At 31.3% G+C, this 23,253-nt stretch overlaps 3 protein-coding genes across 18 annotated transcripts; 2 read left to right on the top strand and 1 right to left on the bottom strand.

Annotated features, from left to right (window-relative positions):
- Positions 1-676: 676 nt before the first annotated feature.
- LOC107432595 (E3 ubiquitin-protein ligase CCNB1IP1 homolog) lies at positions 677-4,416 on the top strand. Of its 14 annotated transcripts, none has more exons than XM_048465955.2 (11): positions 680-960; positions 1,156-1,242; positions 1,394-1,475; positions 1,883-2,005; positions 2,123-2,195; positions 2,600-2,645; positions 2,817-2,847; positions 3,087-3,342; positions 3,430-3,593; positions 3,841-4,099; positions 4,235-4,416. In XM_048465955.2, the coding sequence occupies exons 4-11, from the start codon at positions 1,936-1,938 to the stop codon at positions 4,239-4,241; spliced, it is 906 nt and encodes a 301-aa protein (XP_048321912.2). In that variant the 5' UTR covers positions 680-960; positions 1,156-1,242; positions 1,394-1,475; positions 1,883-1,935; the 3' UTR covers positions 4,242-4,416. The 14 variants fall into 14 exon arrangements, with proteins under 14 accessions (XP_060668967.1, XP_060668965.1, XP_060668966.1 ...); XM_016043776.4 differs by having other exon boundaries at positions 1,147-1,242; XM_025079507.3 differs by having other exon boundaries at positions 680-966.
- A 138-nt stretch (positions 4,417-4,554) lies between these two features.
- LOC107432593 (NADH kinase) lies at positions 4,555-7,965 on the bottom strand. 2 transcript variants are annotated; one of them, XM_016043768.4, is made up of 5 exons: positions 7,811-7,965; positions 6,453-6,698; positions 6,230-6,310; positions 5,471-5,622; positions 4,555-5,359 (listed from the first exon to the last, which is right to left on the bottom strand). In XM_016043768.4, exons 1-5 carry the CDS (start codon positions 7,901-7,903, stop codon positions 4,984-4,986), a joined length of 948 nt encoding a protein of 315 aa, XP_015899254.3. In that variant the 5' UTR covers positions 7,904-7,965; the 3' UTR covers positions 4,555-4,983. The 2 variants fall into 2 exon arrangements, with proteins under 2 accessions (XP_015899254.3, XP_015899253.3); XM_016043767.4 differs by having other exon boundaries at positions 6,453-6,707; positions 7,811-7,963.
- A 1,467-nt stretch (positions 7,966-9,432) lies between these two features.
- On the top strand, positions 9,433-14,239 carry LOC107432610 (zinc finger BED domain-containing protein RICESLEEPER 1). Of its 2 annotated transcripts, none has more exons than XM_016043793.4 (4): positions 9,433-9,651; positions 10,971-12,965; positions 13,054-13,118; positions 14,025-14,239. In XM_016043793.4, the coding sequence occupies exons 2-3, from the start codon at positions 10,997-10,999 to the stop codon at positions 13,107-13,109; spliced, it is 2,025 nt and encodes a 674-aa protein (XP_015899279.3). In that variant the 5' UTR covers positions 9,433-9,651; positions 10,971-10,996; the 3' UTR covers positions 13,110-13,118; positions 14,025-14,239. The 2 variants fall into 2 exon arrangements, with proteins under 2 accessions (XP_015899279.3, XP_015899280.3); XM_016043794.4 differs by lacking the exon at positions 14,025-14,239 and adding an exon at positions 13,229-13,828 and having other exon boundaries at positions 9,434-9,651.
- Positions 14,240-23,253: the final 9,014 nt, after the last annotated feature.

Below are 23,253 nucleotides of genomic sequence, written 5' to 3'. Positions count from 1 at the left end.
AAAATAGATAATTTATTTAATATTTTTCTTTAGAAAATTAATGAAGATTCTCCCCTCAATATTCAACGAAATATGATATTTAAAATTATAATTTGTTATTGCCAGATTTAATTGGTGACATATTTATATTTATATTTAAAAATTATGAATTTGAGGTATTAAAATGTAAAAATTATTGCAAATGATTAAATCAAAAAAACCATAATTTAATATTATTATTATTTTATATTGTCACACTAGTTGCAAGTTGCAATTTGATGGTTGTCACTTGTCACAGACACATGGTATTTAAGACCCTGAGTTTCTTATCGTGCAAGCATACATCTCCTCTCATTAATGTACGTGAATCACAATATTTTATGTCATTAATCCAAACATAGCGTGTAACGTTAAATTTTTATATGCAATATTATATTTAGTTAAAATATTTTTTTTGAAAGAATATTTAGTTAAAATATTTAAAACAGTTTAATTACAATAAAATATGACCATATTATTGTGTGTCCATGTGTAATTAATTAAAAATATTATATTATTATTCTGAACAAATACATATAGCACTATCGTATTTGAGATATTTACAATTATTTATAAAAAGAATATATAAAATACATAATAAATATGATAATAGATATAGAAGGTCATACCGGGTCTGAGGCGGCTGGACCTGGACCATTATTTCGTAAGCCCAAAAAGGCTCACATTAATAGTTTCTCATTTTGAAAATACGATTATTTTGAAGAGAGAGAAAGACAGAGAAGCCAAAACGGGGAGATATTTGCCGCCATATCCGATTCGAATCGAAGCCATTCTTCATCTTACACAGCAAGAAGCTTTTCCCGCCAAATCCGATTCCCAACCGGAGGTCTGGAGTACCGCATTGAAAAAACGCCTTCGTTCTTTGTCTGAGAGGTGCAGGTTCTTTTTACTTCTCCGATCGGAATTGCCTCCAAAAAAAAGGTTCGGGTATGGAAATTCTTCGATTTTTTTTATATATTTTTTTTTCGCGCCATTTCTCTTGGAAACCTAATTTTCTGCTCCAGATTTTTTTTAATTTTAACAGTTTTTATTTTTTTATTTTATTTTTTTTTAATTTTTTTGTTTTTGGTGATTCTCTTTTGGTTGGTTGTTTGGCTTTTGGAGAAGTTCATACAGTTTGAGCACAATCTGATCGACGCCAAGTTCTGCTAGGGTTTCATTTCTTTCTTCTCTGAGTTTGCTTCAGTTTGGGAAATGATAGAGGTTGAAATTTCGAGGCAAAGTCAAAATCATGACCGAGCTTTTGGTGTTTTCATATGTCCGAATCTTTTCCCACTAAAATTCTGATTTTCTCCTTCTATTTTTTTTATTTTTATTTGTATTTGGGGCAATATACTTAATATGGTGGCTTCAGCGACAAAATTTCAGAGAATAGTTTGAGAGACCGAGTGACAAGCAGAGTTATCCAGGTTTTTGTGTTTCGCCTAATCTTTCAGGTGCGATTCCAATACACAAACGCACAGAAAGTAAAATAATTATCAGTTATCATTATTTGAATTGTTAATACAATCTACTACTTGATATTTTGTTTTTCATATTAAAAAATTTAGAAGTTACTCTATTTCAAATGAAAATTCCTGTAATTATATAATGAACCCCAAACATACTAATATATATCAGAAAATAAATCAAACCTTGGCACTTGAAAAATTTTGTACTTGATTTCCCAACGTTTTTGTTTTTTTGTTTTTTTCTTTTTTTTTTAAAATCTTTGACTGGATGAAGCATCACTGGTGTTGATTTTTCCATGAGCATTGTTGATGTCTTATGTAGAGCTCAGGTAAGGTAGCATATAGATATATATATATATATATATTTATGTGTATCAATACACCCTTCTCAGATGATTATGCCCAAGATATTCATGGAATCAGCAGTGAATTTTTAAAGGCGGCAATGAGATGCAATGCATGCTGGCGAGAACTGGACGGGCGAGCTATTGCCACGACCTGTTTTCACCTTTTGTGTATCCACATGGTCATAGAAACTGACTTAGCAGTTGTTTTATTAAGTTAATATGTTTTCCCTTATGAAAATGGGGTGATTCATGGATTTTATATAGTTTCCCTAACAATGTTTAAAGGCACAGAAGATGCCAGCAAGATTCTTGCAAATGATGGATCATGTCCAGCTTGTGATCAAGTGCTGTCTAAGAGGTAAGAGACACGGAATAATGATGGTTATAAATTTTTATATGTTTTGCCTCTGTTGTCTGAAAAACAATGTTTACTCTTAGATGTGTAGAATTGTTAGGCACATAAATAGAAAAGAGGAAGTGAAGCTAGGATTGTGCACCATTTAAAGTGGTTACTAAACCTACAGATTTGGATTATTTGATCGACTTTCCCAAGACTATTTCCTTCAATAGTTACTTTGAGCTGATTTTGAGTGAGAAGTAAAACAGCAGCTGTGAAACAATTATAGTTGTCATTTTCTGTGAAATTTATTTAATGCTTGGATGTTGAAATATGTGTCGTGTACATCTTAGTCACATTCTTACTTAAGCAGGCTTTCTAGGGTTTTTATTCTACCTAACTTATTGTGGGTTTCCCCCTGGCAGTCATATGAAACCTGTGGATGTCAACCCAAGTGATGAATGGACAAATGTAAGCTATTATTCCGCTGATAACTATATAAAATTTAATTTGCACCTTTAGTAATCTTCTATTGGATTCTACTCCTTATTCCATGCTATCACTTTTCCTTTGGTAATTTGTTAATCTTCTGCATCTTTTAACTTGCGTTGTTTCTGATGCATGCAAAATGTTGTGTTACAGATGGCCATGGCTGGAGTGTCCCCTCAGATATGTATCTTTTTCTTAATATGTTGTCTAATCACTAGTGGTTACAAATTACTCTTTTTAGTTGGAAAGTAAAATCTATCAAAAAAGAAAGAAAAAAAAAGTTGGAAAGTGCAACCTAAATGAGATATTGACTGGTGCATTTACAGTTGTATCTAGTTCTCCCTTTAAATTATTGATACCAAGATAAATAGTGTATATTTTGGGAGTCTATTGGGCCATTTACATTTCCTTGATCAAGCCCAGTAATGAAGAGTGCATACAGAAGCGTGATGTTCTACATGGGACAGAAGGAATTGGAAATGCAGTACCAGATGAACCGAATAGTAGCTCAATACCGACAGAAATGTGAAGCAATGCAAGAAAAATTCACAGAAAAACTGGAGCAAGTGCATACTGCATACCAGAAAATGGCCAAGAGATGTCAAATGATGGAGCAAGAGATCGAGACCTTATCCAAAGATAAGCAAGAGCTCCAGGAAAAATTTGCAGAGAAATCTAGGTATTGTCATTCTGGTTACATTTTCTGTGGATCACAGTTTATTATTGGGGCATGCTACTTTAATATTACTAATTGTTTCTTTAACAGACAGAAGAGGAAATTAGATGAAATGTATGATCAATTGAGAAGTGAGTACGAGTCAGTGAAAAGATCTGCTATCCAACCCGCAAATAACTTTTATTCAAGAAATGAGCCTGATTTGTTCTCCAACCCATCTAACATGATGGATAATAGAGAATCTGTTAGAAAAGGTAAACCTTCTCTTTCTAAAGTCATGGAAGACATTGTAAGCACTGACATAATGTTAACTAGGGAAGTGTTTACGATATATTAACAGCTGTATCATACGAAAATAAAAGTGAAAAAATAAAAAAAAGGATATATGTTTTCCAGATTTTTGCTTGAAGTATGGCGATAGTGTTAATACCATCTAGCACTAAACTTTATAAGTAATATTTGCTTGAACATTTCCAAAGACATTTGACTTATTTCATGCAGATTGGCGTGTTAACACTCCTGAAACTCCAGGGCCCAGAGAGGATATATGGCCGGCACGACAGAATAGTTCAAACTCAGGTGGTCCTTTTGATATTTCGATTGGCTCACCGGCTAAACAAGCTGGCGTGCCAGTTGACACTGGGAATAGAAGAGCTGGTGCTCACCCTGTTAGCAACCCCTCAATGACTCTAAGGAACTTGATACTTTCCCCAATAAAGCGGCCTCAGCTCTCTCGAAGCCGCCCCCCGCACATGTTCACGTAAGTCAAAATTGAAACTTTTGGGAGTTATTTAAGGATTTACTTAAGCTACTCTGTTCGTTCATATATATGACTTAGTTTAAGATGTTCAAACAGATTATATACATTTCTAAATCTTTATTACCTCGTTTTCAGGTTATAGACTCAATGTGGTGGGACCTGCTTCGGTTAATGTGGAAAGCTTAGTTTGGCTGTATAAAAAAATAAAAAATAAAAAATAAAAAAAAAATTTCTTTTCTTTTTCAATTGTCATCGCCTGACAATATTGTGCATATTTTTACCTCACAGAAGAAAAGGCATTCAAATAGTTCTTATTATATGGTTCATTAAAATTTTTGGTTTGTTCCACTTGTGAACTTTAGGTGAAGCAGTTCCAATTGATGCAGTATAGACAGGAACGATATTTTCAGCCAAAAAAAATAAAAAGAAAAAAAGCAAAGTAGACTGATAATATATTTTGTCTGAAAGCTGATTCACTTGCTGATCAAGGAGGGGATTTAAATGCAAACATCATAATTCATGCAAGCATTGACATTATCCCACGTATACTTCACACTTTCCCAATTCTACTAAGATCTTGTTTAGAAAAATTAGTAGATGGTCTACGCATACGTTTCACACAGATGATCTTACTTAAGGTCCTTAATTAGAGACAGAACAAATGATATACTCTCTTTTTATCAATTTTCATATTGTCGATTGGTATTCTAAGGTCCTCCCACGAGGACAAAGCTCCAGTAAATCTCTACAACCCACGTGCTCTACCTGCGTTTCTAGTTCTCTTCTAGAAAGATTTTCTACCGCCTTATATCGCAAAATTTCTACCTTATACTGTGCTTTCATAAACAAAGTTTTCAATTATAGGGCCCTCAACTTTCTAACTTCTAAGTAACATTCTTTGATAACAAATTCTGGGACAAGAAAACCTTCAAAACTGGGGCCTTGGAAGATATTTGAATGGTATCCCCATATTTGATAGAGTAGCAAACGTGAGAACCATCAATATACAAGTCACCCTCTTTAGAAAACCATGTAAAATCCATTGACTCATTGGGTTTTGTAAATCCATGCATTAAGCTTGCGGCTGCTCCAGGAGAAATGGGCTCTCTCGCCATATACTGAAGTTCACGAGATAAGGGGGGCATTGGAAATCCACCTGCTGAGAGCATTGCAGCCGTTGATCCTGCAGCTGTTGAAACTCTGAAGCCACTTGACCGGCAGTGCACAAAAGGGGAAAATGACTGGTCATTCCTTTTAATTCTGCAGGAGAGGAAAAAGAACTTCGGTCTATTATTTATTTGTTTTGTTGGTGAAAAATTGAAACGATGAAATTTAAAACAGATATGTAGTGGTAACATAGAGAAATCTTACCGGAAAGAGAACCGAGAAACTGCTGCTGGACATGGATGTGCAATTAAAATATCATTGAGTGCAAATGTAGGCAGCAGCTGTGAATTTACAAGTATCGATATCCTTGACAGTTTGGAGGGAAGCATTCGACCCTCGATTACGTTGTCTAATACCTGAAAGAAAATGCTTACTGTCAAACAAAAGCACCTGAAATTGATGAGTTAAAAATAGAAAATGCTTTAGGCTGGAAAAACACTAAATCTAAAATGTAGGCCACAAATTTTACAAAAACCCCTTGACTTTATTTCTATAACACACAGGCAGTTTACACTAAGGTGGCATATTAACTAACTGAACAGAAATTTGATAATGGGAAATTGGGAATATTATTTATGAGGTGTAGTCTTAATTTGTTGTTATTGACTACAAGGTCCTCCTTTGCCAGCATATCGGGTCGAATTGGGAGACATGCAAATTTCAGTTGAAAAACTCCCTTTTGCAAAGCTAGTGTTTGTGGTGAGTACTTGTTATAAACAATGTAACAATCACAATGCCAACTACATGCTTTTGTGTTTCCTCCTTTTCTTCTTAACAAACATGTTGAATCTGACACATGCACACAAAAAATTCATTGAAGCTAGATAAAAACCTTTTTCTTTACAAGTTACTGTTCAAATCATCTTGACTTATTCAAACACATACCAAAAGGAGCTAAAACTACAGTTAGTTTCCAGGTTGCCCCCAAACCCCTTTTTAGACTGTGGACTAAGGTAATCTTACTTGTTCGAAGTTGTTGATGGTTGCTGTGCAAAGGTGGCCTGTACTTCTAGTAGCATCAAACTCATTGTTGAACTCTTCCACCTAACCATACAATACGATAATAAGCTTCCCCAGTTGGAATGCATCTGTGCCAAGAAATGATAAGAAGAAAACACAGAAACTAATATGCCTGTATGGTTATGGAGAATAAAAGTAAATAACTTAGCCAAACAAAGAAGCAAACCTCTTTAACTTGTGTGGGGTCAGAATTAACTCCTAGAACAGGAACTGAGTCATCCATGAAATGGCTAGCCTGAAGAAGTGTGCCATCACCTCCAACAGTAACTACCAGGTCCACATCACGTATAGGTTGTGATAGATTGTTACGCGATATTGCTTCCCACTCGACAGGCTTACTCCGCAGGATATCCTGACAAAAGTTCACGGCATTCTTGTGCACCTTGCACCTGCTTTCCAAGTAACGTAACATCTGCAATTCCTTCAGACAGAGTCGGATTACAAAATGGTCAAATAATTGAAATATAAATCAGGGAGGATAAAATGTTATGGAAAAATTATAAAAGAAATAGGACCATAAATAATATTTAAGAAAGTTACACAACTATAACCCTGATCTCCTCACCACAAATTTCCTCAACCATATAAAAAAATTGGTTATGCATTTGTAAAATATAATTGCTAGTACCGTTTCGACCAGAATGGTTCTTTTTAACTTAATTTTGCCGCATTCTTGAAGTAGCAAAAAGTGTTAAAAAGGCACAGACGAGTGGTGTTTTTTATTTTGTATATATGTAATATAGTCAAAGTCAAATATTTGAGATAGTAGACTGTGCGGCAACCCAAGTAAATCCAATGTACACCAATTAAAAAAGTTTGAATTTTATGCCCCTTTATGGTTTTCTACATGTGATAGCTAGAGAATTAAAGAATTTGTGTTTATTTCAAATGTTGCTTCTCTCTTTCTCTAGCCACTTCCTCAAGTTATTTTTTAAATAAAAACGTGGTATTTCTACGTTTTGTAAATCTGGTGATAAGACTCCATACATTAAATAATTTTTAAATACATTTGCCTTTTTTTTTTTTTTTTTTTTTTGGAAGAATACAGTTGATGATTAAAAAATAAATAAATAAATAAAAATACTTTACACTATTCCTTACTTTCCTGGATTTATTTTATTTTCACCCTTTAAAACGAAACACAGACAACTTTCTTTTTTCATTCCCTTCTTCCCCATTAACAAATTCATCCTTATCTCTAGACATAATGTTGCCAAACGTAACGTTTAGAATTCATTTACAAAAAAAAAAAATTCCTCAACTGTGGCATTCCATCAAACACCTTGAATGCTAAGGAAAATGTTGAGAAAATCACATTCACACCTCACTTTAAGACCGTTATGAAATAACAAAAACCATTAAGGACAGACCAAAACGAAGACCTAAACACGAGAATGATCGAAAACGGAAAAACCCATCACAGGAAACTGTCCACATTGGAGGATTAACGTAAAGATCAAAGCTTTAACGTGCACATAATCATGACAAAAACAAGAAGCGGAACGTTATCAGTATCTTTACTACCTGAGGATTGGTGATGCGTGAAAGACTTCCCGATTCAAGAACTGGGTATGCATCGAAAGGTTTAAACAGCATCAACAATTTCCTCCTCGCCATTACTCTCTCTCTCTCTCTCTCTCTCTCTATATATATATATATATATATATCTCTCACAATTCCTCGAGTGTCGAAGGGCAGGGGTCGGACAGTGAATTACAGTCGAGACTGGCAAACCGTCACTCACTGGGCCAGGAGTTGGGCCTTATCCTGGGCCTGGGCGAGGATAAGTTCCCCGCAAAACTTTAATAGTATTGGTAAAATGTAATTTTATTTATTTATTTTTTTATTTTTTTTTAGGATGAATTTCACAAAAGTCATTGGTTTTTTTTTTTATTGATTTTGCATTTTAATTTATATATAGTTATATAATTGTAATGCTACGTCCACAAAAATGTTTTAAAAAAACACATTTAGCACAATACATATATTAATATATTAATGGTTAACCTGATTTTATAATTTAAATATTAATAAATAATTTTTTAAATTAATAAATATGTAAAAATAATTAAATTTTATGGTTACATTATTATTTTTAATCCCACTTGTTATATTATTTTGTAAATAAATTTAGTGAATAGTTTAATAGCTCTAAAATTATTGATTTACATATATATAGTTTTGTTATAAAATGCATGTATACAACACTATAATGGTTTTGAAATTCAAATACATAAAATTTGGAATAATATATATTAAAAATTAAATATATTTTAGAATAATTTATTTTATAAATTATATATAATTAGATGTTAAATCAATTATATCATGGATATGCACATGTTTCCATAATAAAATTGTACATAAAATATATATTTGTTGTATCAAAATGTTTTAAGCTTCATAAGTTTTGCAGTGAAACTCCCCAACCTTCAAATACATTTTTTTTTTTTTTAAGCACAGATGAGTTTCTATTAATTTTAGTTGGCATGTTTTTAACTATATATATTCTGGTAATTAATCGATTAATTTTTTTTAAATAGAAAAATAATAATAATATAGTGTACATTGGAAATGGTGTAATCAAATTTTGGATATCAAAACAGTTTATATTAGTTGATAATATAACACTGATTTTTACTCCATTAGAACAATTCAAGTCCCTGTTCTATATGGCAGATGACCCGATTCAAAGCTAAATATTAAAATCCACAGAAGCATATATTAAAAAAAAAAGAAAAAAAAAAAGAAGGAATAAAACTCAAAACCCAAATTATCCTATTCTTTGATAAATGAAATTTCAAACTTCTTGCATTAGCATTAAGAAAATAATAATAATAATAATAAAATAAAGAGCTAGTCGCTTGGGACAAACCGAACCCAAACCTAACCATCTTGAATTGAGCTCCGCTTCCTACTTCTTCTTACTTCAGAGTCCCGACTTTGGCAAACTTGACACACCCAACCCAACCGTCAAATAATTCGAACCAATTCTAACCTAACCAAAACGGATCCAAGTTAGGCCCGTACCCTTTTCTTCCCTTTTTCCATTTGGTTTTTTTTTTTTTTTTTTTTTTTTTTTTTTTTTTTTCTCTAATATACATATATATATATATTTTATTTTTTTTTATAATAACCAACCCACTGGTTGACCCACCCGACTGATACAACCAACTCATCCGGGTTTTTGCTTGCCGGACCTAAGACCCATATTCTCACACAAACCCACATCCGGGTTCAGTCTCTTCGCTGTCTCTTACGGTTTCCCCCACAATCCAACCCTAAACTTGACGGGCGATCCGATCGGACTCGGTGGAGTTTCGAAGAAGCACAAAAACATAAAAAGCTTCTGCAAAAATCTCTTTGTAAGATACCCAATTCCAATTATTGTCAATTATTACGTTTCTCTTCCATTGTTTTTTTGGTTGGATTCTTTTATAGAATTGGGAATTGGAATTTCTAATGCAATTGAGATTTGTTGTGAATTTGGAATTAGATGTACATGCCCAATTTATGGATTTGGATGAAATTGAAGCTGATAAAAATAGCATTTCGTTAAAATTTGTGCTTTTTGAGTGATTTCTTTGCAAAACGTTTGATGGGTTTTTTTTTAATTTTAAAAAAAATCGAAAGATTATCAGGCTACATGTTCCTTCATGATAGACCATGATCAATTACAATATGTTTGGCTTAATTTATGTTGTAAGAATCCAACCAATGACGACGAATTTACTGTTCTGGTTTAATATTTGAGGTGAATGAAAATTAATATCTACCTCATATCTTGGAATTTTCCATGATTCTGATTTATGCTACCTTTTTTTTTTTTGTGTTTTTTGGTAGAAATTGTATGTTTGCTTTGGTGGGTATGTTGCATAATGAAGAAGCTTGAATTGAAATGGTTGTTATAAATAACAATGTAATAGTTGTCTATAATTATGATTATCAGATAAAGTTCTCTCTCTTTCTCTCCAGCAATTTTTCTTTTTTGGGTGGTAAATTTTAGTTATTGTTCTGGTTCTTGAGACGGGAAGATAATTAAAGAGAAAATCCTGTGGTTTTCCTTCGGAATAAAATACATGAGGTTTGATGAGCCATGGAAGATGTTAGTGTTATTGAGTAAAAGATATTGCTTGTTCCTTTTATAAGTCCGTGTAAAAGTTTCCATGTGTTAGTGGGCTGCTGAGTTGATTATGAAAGTTCACCCCCAGTTTAATTATATAAGCAGATTTTTCTTTTTTTTACATCTGTACCTACAAATTAGATGGTGGTTTGTTTTTTGCTTGGCACTTGGCTAGTAGCCAGCCATTAGGGAAGACATGTCTATTGTTTTATTTTGTATGCTAAGTGGTGTGTACAACGTATTTGAAACATATTTTATACCGTTTTCAGTCATAATATAATGAATTTTTTTTTCCAATTTCTATATGTTTACTGAAGCATAGTCTTCTAGTGTTTCAGTCAAATCTCATACATATTAGTGGCCAATGAATAGTCTTTATGACCTAATCAGGTTTTTCGTTTGAAAGTGTCTGATAGTGTTTCAGGACTTAAAGACTCTTTTGTGCCATTAATTTCTGAAATTCTGAATTTTTTTTTTTTTAAGTCTATTTTAGTAGTGTATTTACTTTATTCTCATGGATGATCTATTTAAGTTTTTGTTTGATTCCTGTATTATTCTCAGACTTTAGTTAAATTCAAGCCCATGTGATGGAAATATCAAATGAGTCTGCCATTAAGAAACCAAAGAGGTTGACATCTGTTGTATGGAATCATTTTGAAAGAGTCAGAAAGGCTGATATATGTTATGCAGTTTGCATACATTGTAGTAAGAAACTCAGTGGATCAAGTAATAGCGGTACCACGCATCTGAGAAATCACTTGATGCGATGCCTGAAAAGATCAAATTTTGATGTGTCTCAACTACTTGTCGCAAAGAGAAGGAAAAAGGATAGCACTATTAGCCTCACCAATATGAATTATGATGAATCACAGAGAAAAGATGAATACATTAAACCGGCAGTTATGAAGTTCGATCAAGAACAGAAAAAAGATGAAATTGTCAACCTTGTAAGTAGCAAGTTTGACCAGGAACGGAGTCGATCTGATCTTGCTCGTATGATTATATTACATGGTTACCCATTGAATATGGTTGATCATGTTGGATTCAAAGTTTTTGTCAAGAATCTTCAGCCATTGTTTGACGTTGTTCCAAATAATGATGTTGAGTTTTCTTGTATGGATATATATAGGAAAGAGAGACAGAAGGTGTATGAGATGATAAATAAATTTCATGGTAGAATTAACCTTTCTGTTGAGATGTGGTCCTCCCCAGAGAATGCTGAGTTTTTATGTTTGACTGCACATTATATTGATGAGGACTGGAAACTACAGAAGAAGATTATGAATTTTGTCACCCTTGATCCATCTCATACTCAAGACTTGCTTTCAGAAGTGATTATAAAGTGTCTGACAAACTGGGAAATTGACAGTAAGTTGTTTGCCTTGACATTTGATGATTGTTCCACTGATGATGACATTGTTCTAAAGATAAAAGACCGGATGTCACAAAGCAGGCCTCTCTCGAATAATGGCCAATTATTTGATGTGCGCTCTGCTGCACATGTTCTGAATTCAATAGTGCAAGATGCCATTGAAGCACTAGGAGATGTAATCCAAAAGATTCGAGGAAGCGTCAGACATGTCAGAAGTTCAGAAGTGGCACAAGCAAAGTTTCTTGAGGTTGCCCAACAAGTTGGAATCGAATATAATAAGAGATTAGTTCTTGATTCTCCAATTCGATGGAACTCTACCTACCTCATGCTTGAAACGGCCTTAGAATACAGGGGTGTATTTTCTCTGTTACAAGAGCATGATCCTGCCTATACAGTAGCTCTTACTGACGCAGAATGGGAATGGGCCACTTCCTTTACTGGTTATTTGAAACTATTTGTTGAAATCACAAATGTCTTTTCAGGCAACAAATGTCCAACTGCAAATATATACTTTCCCGAGATTTGTGATGTTCACATCCAATTAATTGAATGGTGCAAGAGCACAGATGATTTTCTTAGTTCGATAGCATTGAAAATGAAATCCAAGTTTGATAAATATTGGAGCAAATGCAGTTTGAATTTGGCACTAGCAGCAATTTTAGATCCCCGATTCAAAATGAAATTGGTTGAGTACTACTATTCCCAAATTTATGGTAGTACTGCTCTGGATCGAATCAAGGAAGTTTCTGATGGCATTAAGGGGCTTTTCAATGCATACTCTATCTGCTCAACAATGGTTGATCAAGGTTCAGCACTGCCTGGCAGCAGCTTACCTAGTACCAGTAATGATACGAGAGATAGACTTAAAGGCTTTGACAAATTCCTTCATGAGACATCTCAGAGTCAAAGTGTAATATCTGACTTGGAGAAATATTTGGAAGAACCAGTCTTTCCCCGTAATTGTGATTTCAACATATTAAATTGGTGGAAGGTCCACACTCCCCGGTACCCTATCTTGTCCATGATGGCGCGTGATGTTCTGGGAACTCCTATGTCGACTATTGGGTCAGAATTAGCATTCAACACTGGTGGTAGAGTACTTGATCAATGTCGAAGTTCACTGAATCCTGATACTCGACAGGCTTTGATTTGCACCCAGGATTGGTTGCAGATAGATTCACAAGGTGCGTGAGTTGGTTTTGAAACTATATTTTGCTATTGAATTCTGATTCGTACGTCTAGAATTTATTACAGTTGTTACTTTTGCCCCAGATTTCAATCCATTCTCAAGCCATACTGCTCGACCTCTTGCTATTGAATCAAGTTAATCTCCTATGGTATGCTCATGATATATTCTTTTCTTTTTTTCCCGTTGTCTCAAAGTATCCATATTTTTGTTGCTGTTTTTTAGACTTACTAATTTAATATGATAATCACATCGTGTAAGGTTGACCGTCATTGATTTTTTCTCATGGTGTCTGATTGCGTTTAATGCTCGAGCCTTATTCAGAAAGCTGGTGTAGTCATCGAATCTCCAATCCCCTTATCCATGTCTATATACCACACTGAGACTAATTGCTGTAGTTTATATCAAGAAGATGAAATGTAAATTCTAGGACGTCAGCTAGATTTCAATGTTTATACTTCAAATAGAAGTAGCCTCTTGTTAAAAGATTCATATGGAAAGCTGGTTTTCTTTCTGGTATTCAGACTTTTTCATGAGTCTGATTATTATTATCATTTTTTTTTTTTCCCAACCAGTATGGTAAAGGTGTATATGGAAGGAACTGCTTCTTGATGCACAGCTGTATTATAGGGTTTTCTTATGCTTACTATGCTTTCATGGGTCCCTTGGAAGACCAATTACAAGCTGTCTAAGGATGTATGGAGCTCCATAGGATTTAGGTTGAAACAGTGGTAATGTGTCTCCATGGTTGTAGTAGCTGTACGAAAAGGATATATGTTTAGGAGCTAATTTAGTTGCCTTTTTCTGAATTTAGATTATAATCATAAATATATGTTTATATATATAAATATGTTTGAGAAATTGCTTAGTAAAACTGTAACTCTGTTCCCTTTTTTTTTTTTTTAATGGTTTTTAAGGATATTGAGATGAATGATTTCTGACTAAGAATTAAACATGTTGTAAAATTTTGTAACTTTATACATTTGTTCAAGAACTGATCCAGCTAATTTTTTTTCCAAATTTACCCAATGCAACTTGGAATTAAATTTCACCATAGGTTGTGAACACCAAGATTCAAGATGAAGAAGAGAAGGCCATACACGGAGCAAGTACCTTTTTTAATCGTTCAATTTTTAATTTTTGATATTTAAAGTAGAGTTACTTGTATGAAAGATAACGAAGCATAATTTTTGTTATTATTATTCTAATATCTGTTTAGTTGTATAATCGAATAATAATAATTAAATAAAAAATTATGCTACATTACTTCAATCATATATACATATATATATATATATATATATATTTTGCCTAATGATAAGCAAAATAGAAGAAAAAACCTATAATTTGAACATCTTATTATTACTATTATTTTATTATTATTATTATTATTTGTGAATTATAATTTGAACATCTTATATAACTTAAAGAGGACGGCAAAGACAATTTTCCTATCATCTTTGACTGGATATGCATTTGAAGAGTCTAAGATTATACTCTGTTTTGACCGTTGAATATTAAGTTCATTGGTGGGGAGGAGGGAGATTGTAGAACAAAAATGTTTTGTTTAATACGAGAGGAATTTAAAGATGAAAATGATAAGGGGTTTTGTAATCCTGATTTATGAAAATTATATCGTTCAAGAAGTGGATTCAACTGGAGCACGAAGACCACAATCCACTCAAACGAACATTCAACTTTTTGTACTTTGCATATTTAACACAAATTAGTAAATAACGGTGGGAGTATTAATTATCATTTCCTTTTAATTTTAATTCCAATTCCATTTAAAAGCAATGACATATTTGTTTTTTTTCTTTTTTCTTTTTTCTTTTTCTTTTTTGACATAGTTGAAAATACATATTAAATTCTCTTCTTAATAATTTGGCTTTTAAGAATCACTAGTAATCTAACATGATTAGAACCCAAAATTTTAAATACATAAGAGCTTAAATTTTAGAAATTAGTGATAATTTAGCAGAATTAATGAATAAACTTGTTGTCTACTAATTCTTTTTTCTTGACATAGTTTAAACAAATAATTTTGAAGGAGAGAGTTGGGTCAGGCCACTTGGTGCTCTTTTTGTGAGTAATGCAGGCTTTTTAACCAAAAATAATAAAAATAAAATAAAATAATAATTGGAAGGGGTTAGGCTTGGGACTTTAAAAAGAAATTTGAGCAGAAAATTTATAGCCAGGGAAGGCAATCCCAACCTAAGGACAGTACTGAATCCAAAAGTGGTATTGTTGGCAAGCATGAATTAAGCATACGTGACACATTAGTTGACCTCTTCACAGTTTTATACAAATAGCCTCAAAGTGAAAGACTGGATATATCCTAATGCCTCTAAAGAAATGTCCAATATCCCAAGCTGCATAATCGTACCCCATAATAAAACCCACACGGAAATGACCACTCTTGGATTCAATCATTATAGTTTTAAAAATCTCCAATTAATTAATCCCCTAATTATTATATAATCTATATCCTTCTATTTTTAATAGGTTCTAATGTCAACCTATTTTATAATGTTTAATTGTTTATCACCTGGAGGCTGGGCTCTAATTGATTGATATTAATGACATAGAAATTATGAGATGTGAGTTCTATAATCTGAACATATATATAGAAAAAAGTTTGCTATCTCTTTTTGTGCTTTTTTTCCCCCCTCCCTTGAAAAAGTATCATGGATAGATAGTCATTACTTGACACCCCATATGCTTTGTAGATTCTGGACCATAGAATCATATTCCAATTTTATTGTTAAATGTTCATTGAGCACGGGAAAACAAAGAGAATCCCTAGGACCCCACTATCATTTTATTTTGTCCTACAACTTGGAAGTTATGGCCCACTCTGCTTTGGAACCCACTGTGGGATAGAGCACAGCGGATTCACCTTTTGCTTAATCTCAGGCACTGACATTCAGTATGTTTATGTTGACTTTCTGACTCTTGTATTCCTCACCGAGAAGAACATTACAAACTATGGAACCTCTGATTGGGGAAGAGGAAGAGAGAAAAACATAAATATATATATATATATATATAAAAATTCCATCGTCATGGCATTCTTATGGTAGCTGTAACTGTATATATATATATATATATTCCATTGGTATTGCAAGTATTTTTAAGCTTAGTTGACAATTTATAATTTTGGAACTTTCTATTTTTTATTTTTCTATTTGATGTTTTATATTAAAAAAATAATAATTTTATCATTAAATTTTATCATTAAATTATTGACTGCATAAATTTTATTTTAATGATTAATTAGTATTGTCGTTGGTTTATCAAGACCACCTGGGACAGGACTTAGACAAACTTATAGGAATCATTGCGCTTTATGAGATTCTTAATTTTGGGTTTTACTAAATCCTATATTCCAAATGATCAAAAAAAAAAAAAAAAAAAAAGCCACCCTGCATCGGTGCATCCTAGTCGTTCTATCATCAAATCATGTTTTAGAGAGACAAAACTCTTTTACATATTGTTCTGTGAGTCATCAGAAGAATCAATCCAAACCAATTATTGTGGTTGCTGATTTTTCGACCTTTCAATTTCTTTTTGTCTAATCCAGAAATCAGAATCAGACTTTGTCTTCCAGCTGCCATAATAAACAGTATAATCATCTGGTTAATCTTAAAAAAGAAAAATATCTATATAAAAAGAAAATTTTAAATGCAGATATCATCAAAATATTAACATTAAATAATATATTACTTGATGTGTGTATCATAATTTTATTAAAATTAAAATATCTTAATTTGAAAACAAAAACTATATATACATTTCTATATTTTATATGCATGCTTTATCAATCTGACATGTATCATAATTTTATTAAAGTTAAAACATCTTGATGAAAAAAAAAAAAAGTTTTTGCTTTTAAAAAAAAAGAAAAAAACTATATATATGTCTCAATATTTTACATGAATGATTTGTCAACCTACAGAAAACTATGTTCCTAATTTTTTTTTTCTTTTTTTTCTGTTCACTTTCAAAAATTCAACCAATGAAATTTGGTCCGGTAAAATGGTGACATTGGCCTGTGCTAGTTTGGTGAGAGAAAAAAGATTATAGGGAAATGGAAATCCATGGTGACAGGCTCTTGTCTTTTCCCACCTCATTTCACACTCAGTTTGGTATCCATCATACGTCCGTTAAGTTACTCCAATTGGTATTTGGCTTACAGTTCTAGGATAACTTATTATGGAATTACACGACAAGGGAAATTTTGTAAAGTACAAAGCAAAGCATGTAGGTCGACTCAGTGATATACACCAAATAGGGTTTGGGAAGAAAAATAAAAAAAAAATCAAAATAGTTAATGCTATGGTACACTGTTAAATTGTAGATTTAAGTCACGCTCTCCATCATTTTTTAATTAAAATATTATTTAATCTTGATTAAAAAAATAATATTATTATAAATATTAAATTATTTAACAAATATTGTATGTTAATATTTGATTATAATTTTATTTATTTTTAAGAATTCATTTATTCATGTTTATGTTATAGTGTTTTTGCCTTTTGAAAAGTTCTTCGTTATCACAATCATTCATCTTCTTAGCCACCTTTATTTTATATAATTTGAAAAACCCAAATTGCATACTTTTAAATAGTACTTAATTTATTAACAATAAATAAATAAAATGGCTCTAGAATATCTCAACGTGAAAGCTTCTTTTTAAGGCCATTTCATGGTTTTAATTTAAGTCAAACTTTCAGTCTTTTACTCTGCTTTATTTTGTTAATGGAGTACTCTAAAAATCCGAAGCTAGTTTTGATTCTTTTGACTATTTTTATATAAATTATTATTATTATTATTTATTAGGATAATGACATCCCTACGGTTGAGGTCTTTCTGTTTACTTTTGAATACAATTTCTTTTGGCATTTTAGAAAAGGATTTTGGCATTAATGCCTCCTTAAGTTCGTAAATAGTGCAAGAACTATTAGTTTAAAACATTTACGTTATGACTTTGTAATTGTTAAATTATATTCACTAGAATATAATTTTTATTTCCACTGCATCCCTGCTTTGAGAAAGGAAAATTCCACATGTTCAATGCTCAAGAAATTTGAAATTTTAAAAATCATAATGTAAAATTTTTGAAGTGATGTTGCACCATTTACAAATTTCGGAGAACATTACTCCTAATTGGATATACTAAAAGGGATAAAACATAAAAATGATGAAACTACATAATCATTAATGCTTAAAACCCTTAAAAAATTGGTTGGACATATAATTGGTCCCTAAAACAAACCATACATCTACTATTTAATTTATAGCTAAACCTTAATACTTAGTGGATATGTACTAATTGAATTAGATCTTCTCTTCCCGTCTTGCCATTTTCATCGCTATCTAGCAAATTATGTGATTCCACTTCATTTAAAAACAAATAGCAAAGAAATTAAATAAACTTTAATTGTTTTTTTTGTTGATATATTGATATATCATAGTGAGAACAAGAAAATGTAACAGAAAAATCTTGATCCCTAATGGTTCTTTTAAAAAAAAATGTTTAGAAAAAAAAAAAAGAATAGGAATTATTGTCACATCTAAGAATTGTTTTTAGAGCGATATAAATGAATGATCCTGTCTCACATTTGTCCCAATAGGATAAGATGCCTCAGCGCATTGTGCTAGTAGCTTATGAAAAAAGGTAGAAACTTTGAATAATAATGTAAAATGATGGCGCGAAGTATGGTAAATGTCTGCATCATTTGCATTGCATGCCATTTTTTAGTACGACACAAAGGGGAATCCGAAAAAGCCCACCTCCCATCATTTCATGCATCTAAATTTTCCTCTATTCATTTTTCTAACATTTCTCCTTTTATGTCCCCTCTAGCTCTTCTCCTCCAACAATATCAATATTTTTTCTCCCTCTCAAAATCTTTTCTGTCTCCTAAGGAAGAAAACTGCCTTGTTTGGTAGGGAAGAAAAGTGAGAGGAAAGAAAAGAGGAAGAGGAGGAAGATAGAAATTAAGGAAAAAATTCATTTCTTATTTGATAGAATGGAGGGAAAAAGTAGGAAGATGTTAAATCCATCCAAGGACCTTCATTCTAAAATTGGAGGAATTGGATATTGGAAAAAAAAAAAAAAAACAAAAAAAAAAAGGAAAATTGGTGTTAAGAAAAAGAAATGGAACTTATCTATTAAACTCCTAAAATTTTAACAATTTTTTTTATAAATTAGTAATAATCATATTGTTTTTTGCTTTTCATCTTATGCCAACTGAAAAGAAGAGATTAATATAATTATTTCTATCTTTATACTTCTCTATATCTCCCACCCATTCATCCTTTCCTTTTTTATCCCTTCCTACCAAACTAAAAATTAATATGAATTAATTTTTGAAGGAAACAAATATATATATATATATATATGTACGTATATATGTATGAAGGATAAAAATCTAATCCAGTTTTATAACCAAACAATTTAATAGGAATAGTTATTCGGTTTTGTTCTAAGAATATGTTGTTTTTATTGAGAATAGTCATTTTATGTACCAAATAATGTTCTAATTACCATTTTACAATATGATAATTTAGATTATGTTTTGAATAATTTTTATTTTTACTTCTTTAGAGTTTTAATATCATTAAAAGAGCTTTATAAAAAGCTATATTTTGCTAATTTTAACAGAAAATTTGAAACTCTTCTTAAAAATAAACTGGACAAACATTTTCAAAAGTTGTTTTTAAACCTTGAAAGCTAAAAGCAAAGGCAAATATCGAAAAGAAGCATTAATTATTGGTTTTCCGAAGTACTTAAAAAAAAAAAATTGCATGGACTCAAAGCTACTAAATCTCTAAACACAAGTATGAGACCCATAGCATGTGACAAGTTTTGTATTTAGGCCTAGGAATTTGATAGTCCAGGATTGATGAAATTTTTGCTCTTTTCGAAGTTATATATGAATTATAAAAATTCATCCAATAACAATTATATAAGAAATGATGTCATGTATAAATAATTATTCCTATCGGTCATAATTGATAAACATCATCATCTTTCAAAAACTCTCTCTCTTCCTGTCTTTTTTTCACTTTTTATTCTGCGCACGTCTCTATCTTCCTTACACTTTGGCGTTCGCATAGATTTGCATACCTTAGGCACAGAAATAAAGGACGGCTCAATCTTTTTCCCAAACAAAAAAAGTGAAGCTCTAGTGAGCTCCAAAAAGGTTCAAAAAAATATGAAAAGATGGACCACTCGATCGACTATCTGATTTTATGATTTTATACATATAAAAATACCAGAAAAAAAGGGCTATGAGCTGGGAGCTACGCGACCATTGATGAAAAAGTAGAAAATCACAGGCATATCTGTCTCTTTCTTTCTTCTTATTTATTTATTTACTTTTAGATTTTTATATTGTATTTCTTGTTAATTGTTATATTTTGGCACTTTCAATCAAATGTTTGGAATCTCATTTTTTTAATCTAGAAGTTGGTGGATGGGAAAGTTGAATTCAGTAGACGTGCTTTTTGTAAAGTTGAGTCTGAAATATAATTAATCATGTTTAACTATTTGTATCACTCAGGGAAAAAAAAAAAAAGAAAAGAATAAAAGCTAAAAAAAAGGTTTAATTTTTCATAGCTCACGTGACAGCCAAACACTGAGTCGACACATACAAACAATAAAGGCACAACAAAGGCAAGATTATATTTGTCTGATCACTGCGCATATTATTTGGTCTCCAATCAAAACACATCCCACCACACATGCCAAAAGAATATTAAATCCTTCCCCGACCTCTCCACTAACTAAAAATATTTATCAGCTTTTATTTAATTTAAATTTTACTTCCTTAAATTTCTTATAATTTTGGAAAATTAATTAATTCGAAACTGATCATTTTAAAATTTATTAATAATTTTTTATAGAGAAAATTTATTATTAATTAGTTTAATAATCATATTTATTGCTGAAATTAAATTTGTCAACTTAAACAATTTTGAATTATCAGAATAAATCCATTTTCATTTTACATACATATATATTTAAAATAGGATTATTCTTAACTTTAAAAAATTTGTGATTTAGCTTGGGATAATAAGGAGGGGAAAAAGCTTTAAGAAGGTAACGACTTAAAAATGTATTTTCTTAATTAATTTTCTTATTCCATTATATAATATAGATAGGAACCTTCCACTTCCATATGATACTTTCTTAGTGATGTTAAATATTGCAGAGAAAACTAATGTATGTATGTATGTATGTATATATATATATATATATCTAGAGATTATAGTGTAGATACATGCCATCATGGTCGTTAGAAAATCAAAAGAATAGAGTGAAACAACCTTAATTTAATGCAAAATGACACTTCTTTTACTACAACTTTTATGTTCCATGCATGACACTTTTCAATTTTCTCTCCCTTTACGTTGCATAACTGCAACACATAAAAAGTAGCTGTTAAGGAGCAAGTATTAAACTACAATTGGGTCCATTATTTATTTTATTTTTAATAATCAAAGATATAATTCAACATGCTAATAATTAATAAGGTGAACAATTTAATAGAATTTAGAAGATAAATCCTATTGCTTAGTTACCTAGTCATTTGGCCCGAGAGTTTCTACGTACTCATGAGATAGAAAGTAGAAACTATAGATGAATAAATTGATAAAATTTTGAAAGAAACTTAGTGTTCTAGTTCATATTGAATATATTATCATTTTCCCTTTTACATTTAAAGTTTAAGCAGTGAGACTTGCAATCGTTTACATACTACAACAGCAAAAGCAATCAATATATATATATATATATAGGCGACAATTTGATGGTGAAATAGTACTAGTACATTATTTATTATTGGGTAAAAAAAAAAAAAAAAGAAAAAAAAAGAAACTTTTGTTTTGATTACTTTTTAATGGAAAAAAGGAATTTTTATGTTGCAAGGTGAAATGAATGTGGCTTGTACTGGTGAGCTAGCTAGCAAGATATACGTGTCCAGACCGCCATAGAGCCATTATTTTATGATATGCTCTCTCTGGATTCTACGTGTCTTCGCCGTACAAATGCATATCGTGTCGGTTCAGCTTGCCTAATTTTGACCAAAACAAAAAAAAAAAAAAAAAAAAAGCTGTACAATATCCTTTTATTTATTTATTTATTTTTTTGCTTAAATGTACGATCTCAATTTGTTTTCTGTTCGGTGCGCTTTGTCAATATGCAAGCTATTCGTACACACCCCATAAAATGATCTCCATTCTTCAATATATTAGCATGTTTACACGTGTGTGTGGTGTGTGCTGAGGAAAATTTTATAGTTTCGATGTCCACATTTTTTTACCATATAATGTTTTGAAAAATGACGATTAATCATCATTTTTGTGTTACAATACCGACCGACGATATGCTGATCAAAGTAATTTTTTATCAATGAATCCAACCAGAAGCCCATTTGTTTTTTCAGCAAAATATATTTCCAATGACATAATCTTATTTTGATATGATCCTCCAAATTAATATACTCTAGTGTACACGAATTGTAAGAATTAATTATTATATTGATGTGACTTAGATGTATTTTAGGCTAGCTGGAAAGATTGTGCTAAATTTTTATTGGTCAGGGTGTAGAAGTTTATTTGGAATTGACTGCTTCAATAGAAACATTACAAATAGATTCATATGAACTGGACCTCTTTCAACCTCCACAATGGTTCGTCTTTTCATCTATGAGAGTATATAAAGTAAAAACAATGCGCAGTTCATATCTTGACGAGAAATAGAAATTTGTATTTAATCTATGACAACCATAAATTTAAAAATCTAAGGATTTAGATTTAGATTTATTAGTTTTCATTTATATTCATATAGATTTACACTCTTGTTCTACTATCTGTTTAGTTATATGGCTTTACATATAAACAGTGACTCATTTGTGATGTTGGATTATACTGAGTAGGTTTAGATTATTTTAAATTATATATATATTAGTCCAATCCAACACATTTTAACATCCTAACAAGCCCCGAGAGAAGTACATTTGAGAAAAAAAAAATGATCATGGTCAATTAAATTATTCTAAAATAAAACAATTTTATCCCTAATTTTAAAACATAAATTTATTTAATAAGTTTGAAATTCTAATAATATGTTGTTAACCAAACGCTTTGAAAAAATAATTTACTAGAAAGGAAGGAAGAAAAGGAAACTAATTTCAGAAAAAAAAAAAATTAATTCTCTTTTGCTCAATATTTTGAGATTTCTCATACAGGACTTAAAAGGATTTATTTATGGACAA

This window comes from Ziziphus jujuba, chromosome 11 (genome assembly GCF_031755915.1).
Source record: "Ziziphus jujuba cultivar Dongzao chromosome 11, ASM3175591v1".
Lineage (NCBI taxonomy): Eukaryota > Viridiplantae > Streptophyta > Magnoliopsida > Rosales > Rhamnaceae > Ziziphus > Ziziphus jujuba.
This window is presented reverse-complemented; position numbering and strand designations above follow the sequence as displayed.